Below are 19,005 nucleotides of genomic sequence, written 5' to 3' on the forward strand. Positions count from 1 at the left end.
TTGGGTGTACCACAGTGGTAATAAGGGGGCAAGCAAAAGTGAAAAGGTACATAAACTTGAATCCCAAAGGTTTTGTTTTGATTCAGTTACACTTTGAGGCAAAGATTAGGTCACCCTCTGCTAATTAGAATGTTGCTAAAGCACTATTAAAAATAATGTGTAGTTAACTAAATAATGCTGAAGTACTTTCTTGTAGGATTATAAAAGCCTTCAGTAAACTGGTAAAAACCACAGGCTTGATGAATTTCATGTGATTAACATGGTAGGCTGCATATCTTTTGGGTGTTTGCTGTGTGTAAGTGCAAATTCCACAGCAGGGTTCATTGGCAATAGCTCTCTGTCGTTTGATGAAAGATGCACTTTATTAATTCTGACCTTAACCAAAGCTTGACTGTTATTCCACTTGAAGAAAACTAGTTAACTGTAAATTAGAGATATCACTGAAAGGGGTATTACTTCAAAGTTGGGATATGATTAGGGGGATGCTCCACTGTATTAATCGAGTTTCAATTTTAATGACCTACTGTCTTCTATGTAACAATAAGCAGCTGTGCCACACTGTGTCTTTCAAAGAACATTTACTCAGCCTTTAAATTTACTATTAGAGATCAAAGAGAGGGTCTGATGTGTATGGATGATGAAGGATGCCTCAATTCAAATGGATGGCTGAACAGAAATAGTGCAACTAGAGGGCAATAAATACTACGAACCACCTTTTTTCGTATAAGTTATGTGGTGCTGAACTATATTAAATTTTATAGCTGCACTGAGAAATCTTTCATGATTATCTTAAGACTGTATCAGAGTACTGATAAGCATGTGTTTCTCCTAGCACTTTTTTCAAATAGACTTTTCAGTCAAAACTGAGGGTTTTGTAAGTAGGGATAATTGCTGGTGACATTCTTGAAAGCAGCTTAGAAATAAATGGGTGCTTGAATTACATACAGGAATTTGTGGAGGACATTTCAGAGTAAAGTCTGGCTAAATGATCAGACTGTTTCCTTCCGATCTTAAAATCTATTTAAATAGATATGAATTAGTAATTCTTGATTTTTATCTTCTCTAAAATGGAGAGGATTTCTTGTAACCAGAGTAGTCATTAGGAGTATTGGGTTGCCATTCGGGGATACTTAAATGAAGTTATAAACTGACATTCTCATTTGAATCAGATCATTGATAAAGCAGGCAATAATGTGACAGGAGTTACGCAGGAGAATAAAGTTAGTGGAATAAATTGTGTTAGATATCCTGGGTCTGATTACATTCTACCATAAACTGTTGAGAAGGAGGACATTCTATGGAGTAATGTAAAGCAGAATCCAGCCAGGTATGATGAGGAAGTTGAAGAGCTTAAGATCTAGCAAGGGCCATATCCTGTATTACAGATAGGATTTTAAATTTAACTAGTTCTCCTTGATTATATCATTTAATTAATCAAGGGAAAAATGCTTGTTGTACCATCTTTATTTTTGGTCATCTTTGCAGCACAATAAAAACAGAGTTTTGTTCTAGTTTAGTGTAAAATTGATTCTCATGTGGATAACTTGATTCTTTCTATTGAATTGCATATACATGAGATCATTTTGGTTAGTGTAGTTACAATGTATATTGTAAACCCTGGGAAGAAATATAAGACACGTGCAGTTATACTATTCATGGTTAGTCTACTCTGACTTTGGGTCTGTGCTATGTAGAAGATACTCCTTCAAGTGTGCACTTTGTGGTTCATTGAAAAATAGGAAGCTTTCTGGAACACGACATTGTAAAACCAAGGAAGTACTTACTTTCTTGGTTCAAACAATTCCTTTTTAATGCAGGTATGCCACTTCAGCAGGTATGAACATCAGTGGTTGGTAACGGGTGTTGATGGAGTGCTAATTATTCGTTTGCAGACCAGTGGCAAGGTTATGCTAAGGAGACCTTTGGTACATCTGGCTCTTTGCTTAGATGTTGTGGATGCTTTTTGATTATGTTGTAATGTTTTTGGCAAGTCAACAGTTTACCTTGTGGAATGAAAAAGGAATAGTTATAGAAGTATATACAATTAAGACTCACCATGGTAGGTTGCATTAAGAAATTCTTGGCAGGCACAGCAGTCTGGTCCTTATGAACAGTGAAACAATTGTTTTGATCAGCAAGATCAGGGTGAAATCCTGGCCCCATTGAAGTCGCTGGGAGTTTTGCCATTGACTTAATTTAGTCAGGATTTCTCCTGTTTACTTGACAGTACTGTATGTTACTGTTTTACTCATATTCATGTAGTGGTTGGTAGCCTTCTAACTTAGCAGAATGCATGAGAGCAAACTCTGAAGCAGACTTCTTTTAAAAGTACCTTCAGAGTTTGAATTCACTTCAGGTGGGTCCTACTTCAGTGTTTGGACAAAAAGAAGGGTACAGAAGATGTTTTTTAGCTCACTGCAGATTTGGTGTCAGTAGAAAGGAAACTAAAAATACCCAATTCTGTTCTGGGAGGGAAAAAAAAAAATTAGGGGACTGTAAAAACCTCATTTTTTCCTGTAACTTTGTTGCAATGACGGCAGTGCTGTTCTCTTGTCTTAATGACAAGTACAGAGATAAAAGTATAAAGCAAATATGAACATTATACTGAATAATTTCTATTTATTCCTACTGAGCACCAAGTAGGAAACACTCAGCATGTAGTATTAATAGCTGTACCAAACCCTTTGCGAAGGCTGACTTTAGCAACTGCCACAAAATGTGAACTTGAAATACTATATTTCCCCTAGTATTTTTCAAATCAAGAGAAGCTAAGGATCTAAGCTAAGAAATACAAAGAATTTGAATGTACCTTGTTAATTACAATTATAATTGTACATTACATTTGATGCAAGTCAAATACAAAGAATCTAATCATACGTTATCACTTGCACCATAGGCTGTAACAGAGAGGGCCTGTTGTGTAATTGGTGCTTAACGAATTCAGCCATTTAGCTGGTGCACAAAAAATACCACAAGTGTTAGAGAGTTCACAGGATAAAATGAACAGTCTGTTCTCAGTAGCATTTCATGTTAAGAGAAAGTGCAGATGCTGCTGCAAGATGTATTATATTTCCATAATCAGTGATAGATAATAAGAATTGTTTAACAATCCATATCCTTATGTGTGCACTTAAGCTATGGGCAGATCGATAAAAAAGCATTAAGCCTGGTGCCAGCTGAAGATATTATACCTGCAGGCTATTTGACTACGTAACGGAAACTAAATCTGGATTTCAGTAACTCTATTTAGGCAAATCATTATCAAGACAATGTCCTTTCCAATTTCTCTTTTAGTTCTGGGTCATTTGGAAAGGGAAAGTGTATACTCAGTCAATGGAGTTTCTTGTTTAGTATTTCTAACAAATAATTTTTCCATATATGAAGGAAGTATAGCTAGTGTCTTAATGTAAATGTTGTAGTGCTTCTTAATAATCATTTAATCACTTTATATTTAAAGGTATTCCTGAGTCCCTCTGTGAAGCAGTGGTCAGTTATACATAGAAGAAAAATTCATGAGCATATGTTGAAATGACTGGTCAATTAAAATAAGCTTTCTCAAGTCTTTAAAATCCTGTAATGTATTGTCATGTAGTCATAGAGTGTTGAGGGATGTGTTGCATTCTAGATACTGGTCTGATTTCATAAATTTTACATGAGGAGAAAAGTACATTGTCCTGTAGGGACCCGTGTGTGGAATACGAAATCATGAACAAAATCTGAAGTTTCAGAACAGGTCAGTTAAAAAACTTTTAAACATGATCAGAGCGTACAATGAATCCTCAGTGTGAACTCTTTCACTCTCAAGACAGGCTACTATTGCTCTGCTTTACTTGGTATTGTAGACATGACCAAATTAAAGCAAAGGGACGGAGAACACTTTTTTTATCAATGAAATGTATCCTTGGCCTTTGGTCATTCTCTGTGTGTATGAAGTCATTAAGCTGCTGCTTTTTTTTTTTTAGGGGAGTGGCAAGACATCTTACAGTGTGTTTGAGTCATTTTGAGTAGGCAAAAAAATCAGAATGCCACAGAAATGCAGTGAGCGTGGCTATACAGCAAATTCTTTATAAGACCACAGACTTTTCATGCAAAGAAATTAAATAGCATGATGTTTACATAGTGGAATTTTTTGTGGGGTATGTGGTTTGTGAGTTTTTTTGGTGGGGTTTGGGTTTGGGTGTTTTTTTTGGTGGATGTGTTTTAAATAGATATTGTCTCCCATGAAGTTATTTCTTTTAATGAAGGAATTCAGATCTTACTGAGGTCAGGATGAATTCTGGTCCTGTCAGAGTAAAAGCTGACATCAAATGAGACAGAAAAAAAAATCAGTCAAAAAGATGTAATTTTTCATATGTAATATTTCTGCTATCTAATGATATAAAGAATATAATATTTGATAGTATTTGTAATCAATTTGACTCTAAAATATTTAGAATAACTTTAAATATTGTGCATATTGTGGGGACTAAGAAATTGCTAATGCTGTTATTAAACTTCCGTTAAAACAGACTGTCAAAAGAAGTGAATGTAAAAGATCATAGGTTTGATGGCAGCAAACTACAGATCTTTATTTTGCCACTCAGATGCAATTATTTGGACTTAAGTTAGTTTATTTCAAGTGATGTACAAGTAGAGAAGAAAAGTATGCATGAGATGTTAGTGCTGTGGCTAGAGGGTTTAAAGAAAGAAGAGGTGGAATTTAAAAATAACTGGTAAAGGAGGAGTGACATTGCTGAAGTATAGGAGGAGAAGCAGCCATGGTGCTATTTTAATCAGTAGCTTCATAGGGAAAAGTCCACCAAATAATTTAAAGTATATTCACATTTGCAAAAGCCTAGCTTCATTTGAGAATCGTTTTAGACAGTAAAAGCCAATTTCAAATAATGTTTAACTTGACCTTCTAAACCAATTAGTGTTTATAGCCTGGAAGTAGGGATTCTAGCATGTTCTTCTTGTCTACTGTAACATGGTGTATTGGGTTTGCATGGCAAGGTTTTGATAGTGGAGGGGGGTGGGCTGCGGGGGTGGCTTCTGTGAGAAGCTGCTAGAAGCTCCCCCTGTGTCTGATAGAGCCAACGCCAGCCAGCTCCAAGACAGACCCGCTGCTGGCCAAGGCTGAGCCCATCAGCAACGGTGGTAGCGCCTCTGGGATAACATAGTTAGGAATGGGAAAAAGCTGCTGCACAACAGCAGCCAGAAGAGAGGAGTGAGAAGGTGTGAGAGGAACAACTCTGCAGACACCCAGGTCAGTGCAGAAGGAGGGGCAGGAGGTGCTCCAGGTGCTGGAGCAGAGATTCCCCTACAGCCCCTGGAGAAGACCATGATGAGACAGGCTGTCCCCCTGCAGCCCATGGAGGAAGGATGATGGGGAGCAGAGATTCCACCTGCAGCCCATGGAGGACCCCATGCTGGAGCAGGTGGAGGCACTTGAAGGAGGCTGTGACCCTGTGGGAAGCCCACGCTGGAGCAAGTTCCTGGCAGGACCTGTGGACCCCGTGGGGGATCCACGCTGGAGCAGTCTGCTCCTGAAGGTCTGCACCCCATGGGGGACCCACACTGGAGCAGTTCATAAGTAACTACAGCCCGTGGGAAAGACTCATGCTGGAGAAGTTGGTAGAGGACTGTCTGCTGTGAGAGGGACCCCATGCTGGAGCAGGGCAAGAGTGTGAGGATTCCTCCCCCTGAGGAGGAAGGAACAGCAGAGACAATATGTGGTAAACTGACCACAACCCCCTTTCCCCGTCCCCTTGTGCCGCTGCGGGGGGAGGAGGTAGAGAAACCGGGAGTGAAGCTGAGCCCAGGAAGAAGGGAGGGGTGGGGGGAGGTGTTTTAAGATTTGGGTTTTATTTCTCATTATCCTGCTCTGATTTGACTGGCAATAAATTGAACTAATTTCCCTGAGTCAAGTCAGTTTTGCATGTGATGGTAACTGGTGAGTGATCTCTCCCTGTCCTTATCTCAACCCCTGAGCCGTTTGTTTTATTTTCTCTCCCCTGTCCAGCTGAGGAGGGGAGTGATAGAGCGGCTTTGGTGGGCACCACCCATGGGTGTAATGTTATTCAGAGTAGATATAAACTACACAAACATGTTCTAGACCTTGGGAAATTCTCTATTATAGTTTGAAGCTCTAATTACTAAGTGGATTGTTTATGGCTTTCGTAAACAAACCTAGCTTGTTGCTGAAAAGCATCTGTATTGATAAATCTATCACTGAAGTGTCACTAAATTCTCCTTGGGAAAAACCCTGAAGATTAATATCACTGTAAATGAGAAGAAAGTTGTACTATTTTGGAAGTCTAAAATGTTTTGCCCCACAAATAAGAAAAGGTTGATCTTTCCGTTCTACAAAGTAGGGAAAATGGCATATTTGAGGCAAATAGAGGATCACACGTTTTGCTAATCAAATATAGAAAGTCTTCAGAAATTCTTTAGGGTATGTAATGTAGGTAGTAAATACTAAATTCAAATTGTGTGACAAAATCTGTCTTTTAAGTGACAGGTTTTATGCATAAGATCTCATCTATGATTTCCTTTGTGGATCATAGACGGAACATTGAAACTGAGACCCATCCATGTTGCTGCTCTTGATGTTAGTAAGATTGCATGATTAACACAGATAAAGGTGCAGTACTAGTGAAATAATGGAATTCTATGCAGTTTGTAGATTAAAATTTGCCAAATAGGAAGTTGTTCTAAAGAAAGGAGAAAATTCTGTCTGCAGGATAAGATGTCATGTTAAAGCACTATGTACAGTTCTGTGCTCATTTCCTACAAATAAACTAGATTAATTATGATACTAAATGGAGCCAAAGGTTCCTTTTTTTTTGTTCCTCCTAAAATCATTCCCAGAGATTTTAATGTTGTAAAAAGTTGAGCTAACACAAGATAATAATTGGATTTATTTGGTCAGTGGAGTATATAGTAAATGAAATACTAAATACTAGTGGGATTAAAGTAAATATAAGTAGTGTATGTTTCTTATTGCAGTATTGGAGCAGAGATATTATCATTAGATATCTTCTTAGCTTCTAGTACAATTAATAATAATTATAGTTGGTGGTTAAGTAAAAGTGAAATTTTTTTTAGACTAAACACATGCATTGTTACTCAGGTTCTACATGTATGGACATATCTGATATTTGGATACAGTTGAGAAAGTAGAAATTTACAATACATGAAAACAACATGCTATCTTTAATATAATTAACAGAAAAGCAACTATTTTCAGCAAAGGTTGCATTTCAAGTGTGGAAAGGAACTTCTGTGTAATAAAAAAAGAGAATTCTCTTTCTCTTTTATGAATACTTTGATTTCCTAGACTTCTAATGCCCAAAGGATCTATATGCTGTTTATCTTGGAAAGGCACCAGATAGATGTTTATTGGGTTGATTTCAGTAACATTAGAAGAGGATGCTTGTATCCATGTTTATTTCATCACTGAATTGCTTATTTCCAAGTAGTATCTGGAGATACAGAAGTACAGGGGCTAGTTCATTACCCTCTTAAAAATACAATGTCTGATTACTTGTATTAAATTTCAGCACTTGGCATTTTATATTTTATAGTCCTGTGTCTCTCCAAATGTATATTTAGTCAGTTTGCTTGCCAAATACTTTTTGGAACCAGAATTGTCAGAACTAGGGTTTTTAAGTGTTTACAATATCGCTGCTGTTTTTTTAATGAAATATTTTCAATGGTATTTTGGTCCCAGAATCTTTACAGTTTTTTATTTTCCATTGTGAACTAATGGTTTACTTCCTACAGATGGTTAAAGTAGCCAGGTAGCCTATTTTTGTGGTGTCTCATGTTCACTTTGAGTGATGTGAAAATATTGTTAGATAAGTAGAGAATACTACTTCATTAATGTCCTAATGATTAGATAATTACTAATGATTAGTGAACAGATAATTGGATAATTTCAGAATACTAATAGATAAATCTATATCTGTTTTGTCCTGTATTCCCTACATCTTCTGTTTGGAGGAGGTGGAGGGGAGGAAGGAAAGGAAGAAAAGAAATTCCTGTTTAGAAGCTCCACCTCTGTGTTAGAATAAAGTAATTTAGTCCCATTCATAAATATAATTGTTCACCTGCATGGTTTCTGTTCAGGAGTTGTTCAAAGCCCTTGCTCTCTTGGTAGTCAAAAACCTAATTACAAGTTAAAATTAATTTATGATCAATTTCTTCATGTTTTAGGAGTGTCTTTTATTTTGCCAGACACTAAGGATTTCTGGCCTAATTGCATTATTGGTAAAGATCAGTCTGTTCCATTTTTAGTCCTCTTAGCTAAGCAAGACTGGTCATCTGCTCATGTGTCAATAAGGTAAGTGATTTCTACATGATCTTAGTAACCTTCAGCTGAATTTTTCCAGACTTACTTAATCTGTCATGAACATGGTAACAGGAATTGAACACAGTATTCCAGATGTCTTGCCAGTGCCTTGTTCAATAGCATTACTGCTTTCTTGATCCTTCTTTAGAACATTGTCAGGTGGATTTCAGAATTGCATTCACCTTTTTCCTGGTCATCACACTGGAACCACTTTCTTTTAATGTCTTGTGATTATTTCTGTTGGTTTGACATTTTGTGTATTAAACTACTTTATAATCCTTTTCATAATTGACTAATTCTGTACACTACTCTTTCAGTAGCCCATCAGAATAGTGCCATGAAGTATTACTCTACCACTTTAATTCTTCCTTTATGAGCAACGTATATCCTTCAATACCTATGTCTGAATCCTAGTTACTAGTCCACTGTCTTCTGTTATCCACCGTCTTCCAGAATTGGAAGAATGTTTTACTGAAATCAAAATATTTAGTATAAAATTCTTTATATATTTCATATATGTATGTATCCTAATACCTATACATGTATATTTATGAAAAATTTCTATATGTAAACCAAAACTCATAATGACAAAACCCTTCCATAGTCTTCTTGCTCCCCAAAATGGTAGCATGAAATTGAGTTTGTTAGTGAATGAACAATGTCCTGATAATACGGTGATGACAGTATATTCTATAACTTCTGCTACTGCTGTATTTAAGCATTTTGAATGAACACCTTTTCTAGTTATGCTAAATGGAAGCTACACTTAGTGGTACACTGAATATGGGGAAGAGGATGTGAGACCTAGTCTACAAAAACCACCAGGTGTTATATGAAGCAGTGTACTCTGAAAAATACAGTGAATTTTATTGTTAAAATGTTTATCAAGAGTTGGTATTCCTCTTGTAAAGTTCTTGTTATAAGCTGATTGATTTTTTTTATGCTGTTACATAAAGGCAGATGGAAGTCCTCCAAGCACTATAAAACTCAGTAACAATTACCTTTCCCAACACACACCAGAACACTGAGCATGTTTTTCAGCCAGTCCGTGCTCATTAGGTGAATAGGTTGTTGGATGGAACCATACACCTAGGTGGTCGAAGCACAACTGTCATCATTCATCCTTTGTTCCTAGTGAGTAACAAATGACTTTTGGTAGATATTTAATGGCATTATATAGTTTAATATTACTGCATTCTTGGTCCTGCATTAGTAAGGGTACTACTGAATGTTGACTTTGATTGTGTCCTTGGCTGAATGTCTAATAATGCTTCTTTAATGAAAACAGCTGTTAGATCTGTTCTTAGCAATGTGTTTCCCAATGCCGTTCGTATGACTTGGGTACCACAAGCAATGAACCTCATCCTGGAAGAATGGCCAAGACAATGGTATAGTTTAAACAGCATAGCTGCTCCCATAAAGCGGTTATACTGCTAAGGTACCCTGAACTTCTTAAGTCAAGGTTTTATGAATTCAGGTGTGTTCCAAATATTTGAACATATATCTCAATTTGGATGTGCTACAAGCTCAAACAGAAGCCATACAATTGGTGAAAATTATCTCTGCATAGCTCTCAATGCAAATAATGGCAATTTATTATAGGACAAACTATGGAATTTATGAACTGGAAATTTTGTTAAGAAACATTTCAGTAAAACAAGGATAAAGCAGAACAACAAACTGATATGTCTCTGTGTACTCCCGTTGAAAATATGTTTTGGTGATCTTCAGTGGCTTTGGAATGCATGTTCAGTTGGTATGATTTTTCCTTGATTTATTATTCTAATGGAATGTAATACAGAAATATTTTTCCATCATTTCATTAAATTTTGATATGTCAAATCAGGCACAAAGCAGTGGAACTGATTAATTAAGAACTCTAGGTTTTGCTAGTGAATATCTGAACTAAACCTGGACTGTTCCCTACTGTGAATTGTAACCATATTCATTATCAGACACACATTTAGAAAAAAGATTCTTGCTTTTCTTTCACTTTTCTTTTGCTTTTCTTTCGCCCTACACTCTGTAATGGAAATATGCTTACATTCCTGAAATGACAGACTCTAATCCAGACCCAGTATGTGAATAAATGTTCCCTGGAACTCATTATACACTCAAATACATATTATTTTCTTTTATAGATTTTATTGTTTTATTTTCCTTCTAGAAAGCAGCAATAGCACTATCTACAAAGCCTGCATGCAGTGTTTACTTCAACAGGCAAGGTACTTTCTGATGGGCAGATTCTGGTAAAATTTACAGGACTTGAATAAATGTAGCTAGCAGAATCAGTAGAAGTAATTGATGAACTCTGTTTTAGAGAGAATAATCTCTGATGTCTTAGACTGGATTTTTAGTATACACTTCCCTAAAAATTATGGACAGTAGGGAAAACCCAAGTGAATATGGTTTTGCATATAGTTTTGGAATCTCTATGAAATAATTTTGCTCTTTAGATTATCTCTATTGTATAATGGTATACACGTGGATGACAAAACCCACTATTGAGAGAGCTTCCTGCCCACATTTCGACTCTTGCTACCAAAGACTGCTCAGGAAGTTGTTTTTTTCTTCATGTAGACGCTTGTAAGAGTTAATTTCAGAGGAAAATGGAAACTGTAGGCATAGTTAGATTGTGATTGAGTGGAAGAGAAAGAGGAAACCCAAATAGGCTTTCCCCCAAAGCGCCTTTTCATTTTTAGATGTATACTACTTTTGTTTTCCTGTTTTTCAGCTTTTAGAGCTGTGTTAAAATGTGTAAAAACATGGTGATAGGAGCCTGTAGGAAAACTGTCAGTACTTAATTTTTGTTCAATATGTATTATATGTTTATGTTTCCTTTGGGTGTGGGTGTCTTTTTCCAACTTAAGAACCAAATGTGTTACAAAAACAGATGTAGTGAAAATAAACCAGAGAAGTCTCATTTCCTTTGGTGAACAAAGTTCACAATTAGCTTGAGTGTAATTTTATGTGTGTTGTACCCTATCAAACAGTTCTGCTGACCAAAGCTTGCTTTCTTGGATTTATCACAACTGATAAAAGATCTGTGATGTCAGACAAGAATTTAGCTACACAGAAAAGGGGGAAAGAGTGGGTCAAATGTAATAACATATTCTAGATGTTATTCCTGCCAGCAATTAATGGGGAAATTCATTTTATGAAGGACTGTTTACAGACTGACATCTGGAGAGCTTCTCAACTTGGATCATTTCCAGTGTGTAGATTTATGTACTACTATTCTTGCCTCTCTTTTCCCCCTTTTTCCTTAAATATTTTGCTTTTCTGATTTGTACTTTTCACTTAATTATCAATGAATGTGAATTATTCTGGTGCTGTGATGTCTTTTAGGATTCCAAGTGTATAAAAATTTTAAATGCTTGCTAAAATGGACATTCAGTGGATACTTTTTGAAATTTATACAGAGAGATACAAGAATTCAAAGAGGTTTTTTTTTAACTTAAGGTAAAAATTCTGTTAGTCTTTGACCAGAGAAGTCAGAGTAGATACCCCCAGTAGCACCCCTGCAGTATGAAATTAAAAAGTTTAGAGTCCTAGCAGGAAAGGATCTTTTTTTCAGATAGCTGTCCTTCTGAGTTGTAAAATGGTTTTGAATCACAAAATCCTGGTCTACTATGGTGTAATGTTATATTCAGTGGTGTATATTTGTGCCTTACCCAGTTTCTTTTTTAGTCTAGTGAAAGCTTACAATTTACTTTGAATGTTTCAGTTTTCAGTGTGACAATTGCCTTAGTGTGGTCTCCACTCCTTTCTTCCTGTGGAATCATAGTGTGTTGTCGAGGGCATCCATCGTCATCTTGAGGATGGGTACCTGTGCCTGTTGGAGCAAGAAAATGGAATTTGCTCTTGGTTCCATTGGAAGATGCAGATACCACTTATGTTGATGCAGGTTGATGTGTAGATGAGGGTCCAGTCATTCTTCCTAGTCCTAGGCATCTGAACAAGCTAAGGGACAGTTCAGCAAATTTTAGTAGTTCCTTCAGTTAAAAAGTAATACTGGTATTAAAAAAGTAAGATAGAAATGCATGGGCACAAAGACCATGATCAGGTAAGCCTCATTGCCTCAAAAGAGTAAAAATATCACTATTATATTGCTTTCTTTTCTGGTCATTCATTTAAATAATTATTGGTGCAAGAGCCCTGGTGAGATCCTGCCCCACTGATAACAGTGCTCTCAGCACATGGAATGCCTTTATGAAACAATAGTGTTTAAAAAACAATTCATAGGGAACAGTTACTACTATCGTTGCAGAAGTAAGAATAATTATTACTCTTAATATTGATGCTGATACTATTGCTCTGTGTGTTCAGTCTACGCTTTCTTTGTATGTAAAATAGCCTATCACTGGTTTCAGTCCTCACTATTCTCTGTTAAGAAACTAAAGTTATAGAAGAAGTGAATTTTGCTTTTAATTTTAATAACTTCTGATCGTATCAGATGACAAGTAAATCTTAACAAATCTCTCACATCAAAATGAAGAGCAGGAAGTCTTGTTTCCTTTCAGCAAGTAGTATGTCGTACCTAAGGGCAAATAGACCTGTTCTGACTCTTAATCAGTTACTGTCAGCATTGATGACTAATGAAATATTTTGGCATCAAAACTCATCAATTCTCAAGGCTATGCAAGTTACTGAATTTCAGGGTTTAGGATGAACGTTGTAAAAGTTCTTTTATTTCCACGTAGAAATTCAATAGATGCTAATTGACTAGGTGAGTTTTCACTCATGCTGTTAGAAAATGTTACAAAACTTTTAAAAATGTATGATGCCATTCTTAATAGTTCTTTTGTGCAAGAAACCTTAATTTTGTTTCCTTTATTTACAGATTACTGTTTAATACGGCAGATTTGTATCTGACGAATAAGAATGAAAAATATCTAAATTGACCTTTGAAGCGGTGGTTTCCATTTCATCAAATCTCATAGTTTACATTTTAGTCACAATATGCAAATGGGAGCAAAAGTATTAGTTTACTGATATTTATTTTCATTGAGGGTGTAGATACATTTATGTTTAATGCAATGTCAGGCATTGCCCCAGTGTTACAGTATTTTAAAATGAAGACATTTTTCTAATTTCCCATTTTTCTCCTTCAGTTTTGTAGCAGGTACCATAAATATCTGCAGCTGTCATGGGTCATAAGCCTGCACATTCCTGACATGTTCACTCCCAACCTTCCTTTGTAACTGAAAAAATTTGCTTGCTCTAAATCAAACATAAACCCCATGCCATATCTTATACTGTCTGTCAGGGTGTATCTGGAATATCCTTTTCCTTAGGAACAAAGGATGCTGTATCAGTCCTTCATCTGGTAGGGATGAGTGTTTTCACAGGATTCACTGGAGCTGCCATGCTTTACCCTAGCTAGACTGTGTGGAACATTTCTGCAGGACATCGTGCATTGCTTTGCCAGTGCTTCTGAAACTGCTGGGGAAACTGCAGCTCTTAAGGATGCAGCCTTATTTTTAACAACTGTTTCACTCAGTTTGTAAGGGGAGAATAGCTTGTGTTGCTGCAAATTGGGAACACCAGTTATGGGGCCTGGAGTAGACCATCTCTTTTCAAAATAGAACAGCTCTGACATAAAGGTGAAAAGTCTGTGCCCTCCACTGGGAGTTGATGTGCTGTTTATAAACACGTGCTTTCAGAACACAATAAGTACGTGGATTTGTTTGCTTGCTAGTGGTGATCCTGAGAGGGCTATGAGAAAGAGATGGAGCTCAGCCATGTACTATATTGTTGGCAATGCACTTATTGCAAGGCCAACTTATTTGCTATGGAATAGTGACACGTTCTCCAAAGTCCTGATCGCAGCTGTTTTTATATTAATGTACATCAACCTATTCCACTGCAAGCTACTGCAGCTGTCTTCAGGTGATACTACTACTAGATTGTCCCTCTCTATATTTTAAACATGTGTTGTGGTTTAGCTGAAACCAGGACAATGTGTTGAAGAGAAAGCTTTAAGCAATTGTGTTCTCTAATGAACTACTCGGAAAGCAATATTGTAAAATACAAAGAATCTATTATGCCACGTATCCTAAGATCGCTTAGGAGTAAGGCATTGCCAGTGCAGTGTGTTATTGGACAGTGAAAGTGTCCCTGTATTTCCATATCTCTAGCACTAAGTAATAAAAATACTGTATTTAATAGCCTATCCAAAAAATATCGTATGTCATTCTCTGTGGCAAGCTAACAATCTTCATAAGGTTTGTTGACTTTGTAAAGTTATTTCATTCACACTTATTTACTTTTATTACAAAACTGGCCCCCAGTAATCTGATCTTTAACAGAAATGTGGTTCTATAAGGAACCAGTGTTACATATTCTGTGGTCTTAATACATTCAAACTTTTTTCAAACCAGCATTAGTAGCAGAGAGAAGTCATTAAGGCATAATCAGCCTTCTAAACAATGGTAATAGTTTTCTTTAACAAACATTTCTGTGAAGTGAAAGTAAAGACTATTTCAGTTTTATATGTTCCTGTTCACCTCTTTTCCTTAATTATGCACCAGTGAATTTGTTTTGTTACATCACCACCACATTAAGGTTCTTCCATTTTCAACTAGGTGGCTGTACTACAATCCCAGAGTCTGATTTAGAAGAAAGAACGGTTATACCCGGCTCCACAGCAACGCTTCCCAGTCACGGGCAGATGGCAAAGCAGAAATCCAAGCCTGGTAAGAAAAGGAAAACTACATTGTTTTACCTAGATGTGTACAGCTCGTCTTTTCAGAGTGCTTGTGGACATAAGAAACAAATGACACATATTTCAGGCTTTGTTAGCATAATTTTCAGGTTTTCTTGCAATCATAGTACAATGTGTAGGATTCTGAGTTTATTCAACAACTTCTATCAAGAATAGTTAAACTGTAGAGATCAGTCTTGGAATTAATTAACTTCACAGTTAAAAGGTTTTGTGCTACATAATACTTGAATGAGATTCTCGCAGGTTTTATTCACGACCTCTTCCAGAGGCAAAATGAAACAACGACGTTTTGGTGTAATAAAACTTTCCTGTCTGCAGTATGGTGGTTAGACTTTGTGCCAGCTGATTAAAATATGGTCATTACTTATCTTTTGTGGGGAGACTTCCTAGAATTTCAGAAAAATATTATTGGATATAATAAAATGAAATTATACTGGCTATAAAATATGCTGCATACAGTGATGACACATTTTCTGGAAAGACTTCGTGCTGCCGGGAACTGTGATATAGTGTTAACATATTTTAAAAGCAGCACTGTAAAGTAGTGCATTGCAGTTTAATTAAGTGCCTGGTAAGCTCTCAGGCTTTGACTGCAGCTATTTCCCATTTTGTTTACTAAGTTGTACCTTCACTCCTCTTTCCCTTCTCATTATCTGATTTTTTTTCCTGTAATATTTATTTTTAAATGAATGTTGTTTGTATATCAGATGTGTTTATCATAGATGGCTGTGAAGTTAAGAGCAGCAGCTTAGAGGTTGCAACCAGCAATTATCAAAAATAGACAGAAAGTCCTTATACATCTCTCAAAAACAGTTAACTGTGTGTTTAAAATGCCTTCAGCTGCTTGTTTGCCCAGCTAATTGTTGCATAGATAGGCAGGCAGTTGGAATATATAGTTAATTGCAACAGCAGAATTTACATTAGCAGATTTTAATAGTGGGCAAGGAAGAAGGATATCTAATACATCGATGGATAATAATGCCACAGTGTAACCTGAAACTCCAAAATGAGTATCTGCTCACAAAAATTACCTGAAAAATCAGCTGAAGGCCTAGAGCCCTGACTTTTCTAGAGTGCTAATTACTTGCAGTCCTCATGGACATCGGGTCATAAGAAGAAGGGAAAAACTGTCAAAGTTGACATACATATAGTTTAACCTTTGTCATCTGGATATATTAAGTATCCTTCTGGTAATGGAAAAGTATATGATCTCTCTGATGTAGTATACAATCCTGATAAAATTCCAACTTCAGGCAACTAGACCAAGAAATCAAGAACATACGGCAGGGAAGTCCCTCTTCTTTCACTGATGCTCTATTCTCCTGATCAAGCACATATTTGTTCTTCATTGAAAAGTGTTCTTCTATGTTTAAATAACGTGATTACTGAAGAGACTAGCATGAGAGGAAAAGTGTAGAAGTGTATTCATGAGATCCAGAAACAGCAGCATGGAGGGACCTGCGTATCCTACTGTAAGTCTTAGCCCATGATAAAAATTGAGACTTACATCACATAGCTGGCTGTTGTTGCTTTGTAACTATAAAAAGCAGAATGAAAACTTTGAAAGCTTTAAAAAAGTCTTTAGTTTTACAGCCATGTGTTACACCAGTGAATTTAATTCATTCACGGTAAGAATTGACTGCCATCTGCCAGTTAGTGCTGCAATATAGAGAGCGCCTAGAATATCTGCCACTGAGCTGTCTGGAAATTCTAATTGCTACGAGTGTAAGAGCCAAGGGAGCTACTTAAACCATAAGGTAACATGAGGCATGAAATCACAGCATTGCAATGTTTTTCTGTACATGATATTTTTGGCCCGAGTTCTTGCTCAGGCACCAGAGACTGCAGCAAGACCACAGTGATTACAATGAGCCCTCAAAGAATACTTGTTGTATCTTGTGTACTCTTTTATATGAGTTAGAATTTAATTTAACTATGTCCAGTCAATAAGAGAAAAAAGGGACAAAGTAGAATAAAAATTCTTTTTCTTGATATGTTTTCCTTCATTTCCTGAGGGAGTTTGACATAGATTTTGATTTTGGGAGGTTTTGTTTTCTTTTTGTAGATGGCTTCTGTTATTCATATCTCTAGCTATAGAGGTAGTTTAATGGCGATGCAAAATTATACTGGCTTTAGAGATGTTTCTGCATTTAGCTAGTATTTTTCATTGGCCTGTATCAGCTGAATTGATATGCCATGCCTAGGCTTCTCATTGTTCTTTACCAAAAAATCCCACAGTTTAATGATAAGAGGTTTAAATAGATAGATTGAGGCTACAACACCAAATAGCTCAAAACTGAAGAGAGAAAACAGGGTTTCTTCAGCTGTAGTTTAGTATGAACGTGGGCACAATGGCTGATATCCCTTTGCAGGAAACCTGAAGAGAAACATCCCTTGTAACAGATTGCATTCACAGAGGAAGACAGAAATCAAAGGAATAAAATAAGCTGATCAAGTTAGAGTGTTCCAAAGGATTCTGTAGGTCACGGGAGAACTTCAGCTGAATGCGATGGACTACCATCCATTGAAACAGGGTGAGAAGTCTAGTTATGTGCTTGTTCCATCTGGTGCCAGACCAAATCTTAGCAACAGGACTTTGTGCAGGTTGAATTTTATTAGTAGTTATACACAATGTAGTGGGGGGTGGGAGAGAAGAGTGATGAAGTTGCCTTAGTGGGAACACATGTATTTCTGTATCAGAACAAAAGGTAAGCTCTGATTTCTCACACTGATACAGTGTGCTGGATTAGGACAAAACTCAAGCAGTTCTCAAAAGTACAGTCACAGAGGTAGAAAAACAAAGGCAGAACAAAGTGCCTTATCTACTGAAAAGAAGCGTAAGACCTGAATTGCAAAGGTCTCAGCAGGAAGCAGTGCAAGTTCCTCACTAAGAAAGGAAGAAACAAGTCCTTTCAGAGGTGTGCAGTACTTGAACACGCTTGCTTATAGTTGAATTGCTTGTGCATTTAAATGTGCTGAAGAGAAGTGCTGTCAAGAAGGTTAGAACGTAGAGAAATGATGAGCAAAAGAGGAAGCTTCAAGACCAAGAGGAGACCTGAATTCTGTGTCAGACCCTGTGAGCTCTGTATGAGTATGTCTACACTGTTACTGCTGTGAGTGCTGCTTGCATAGATGGTATTCAGTTAGTCTTGAGCTAGCTAACTCCAGTATCACTAGGCATCTGCCTGTGATAGTATGTCATTGAACCCTGGCTGTAGAATTTACCAAAACTCAAAATAAATACTCAACAATTAATTTACATGAAACTCTTGCTGCTAATAAATATCTCAGCTTGCTAATCTCTTGCTAGTGAGATGTAGTATGTAGTGTATCAAGGTGACTGCCAGTCACTGCATTGTATGCTAGTATGCTCTTTGGACTTGCTGAAAATTTTTAAAAACCTTTTGAATTTCATACGTAGATGTAGACCTAGGAAAGAGGTCACTGCCTTAAATAGGTTGTATGCAAAGAACTGTGATGGAAATGAGGGACTAAGACCTGGAATATTGTGCTGTGCTATAAGAAAGTATGCTGTAGGGTAGCATCCTGCCACAGACTTGCAAGTTATCTCATACAAAATATTTTATTGAGACTTCCCAGGCAGCTGCTAAGCATGTCAATGAGCCTTTTGGCTTTATTTGGAATAGTTACTTAGGACAGCAGAAGATGATATCTAGTAGTCGTGCTATAAGTCTGTGCAATGAGACAATGAATGGTTCTGGCCCAATCACAGAGTCTGTTTGGAAGGGGAATTAATGGTTGTATGATGTTTTCTTTTTATTGCTGAAATAGTTCACACTGATTTTTGTTCTTATTTATTTTTTTTTCTAATCCAAGTATGCTGTGATTCCATAGTAAAGAATGGGATCAGGTTCATGATATTTGGAAGTTAATGATATTATTGCAGTTGTAGGAGTAGTTTCTTGCCAATGGCTTTTGCTTTGAG

General features: G+C 36.7%; 1 protein-coding gene across 6 annotated transcripts in view; it reads left to right on the forward strand.

Moving 5' to 3' along the window:
• Positions 1-19,005, forward strand: part of BBS9 (Bardet-Biedl syndrome 9) — a 305,135-nt gene that overhangs the window by 168,240 nt on the left and 117,890 nt on the right. For all 6 annotated transcript variants that reach the window (XM_054817041.1, XM_054817040.1, XM_054817044.1 and 3 more), the window contains one exon: positions 14,920-15,030. In XM_054817041.1, the coding sequence (XP_054673016.1) occupies positions 14,920-15,030 (111 nt within the window). The remainder of the gene's footprint in view (positions 1-14,919; positions 15,031-19,005) is intronic.

The sequence above is a fragment of the Grus americana genome, chromosome 2, assembly GCF_028858705.1.
Source record: "Grus americana isolate bGruAme1 chromosome 2, bGruAme1.mat, whole genome shotgun sequence".
In the NCBI taxonomy this organism is placed as follows: domain Eukaryota; kingdom Metazoa; phylum Chordata; class Aves; order Gruiformes; family Gruidae; genus Grus; species Grus americana.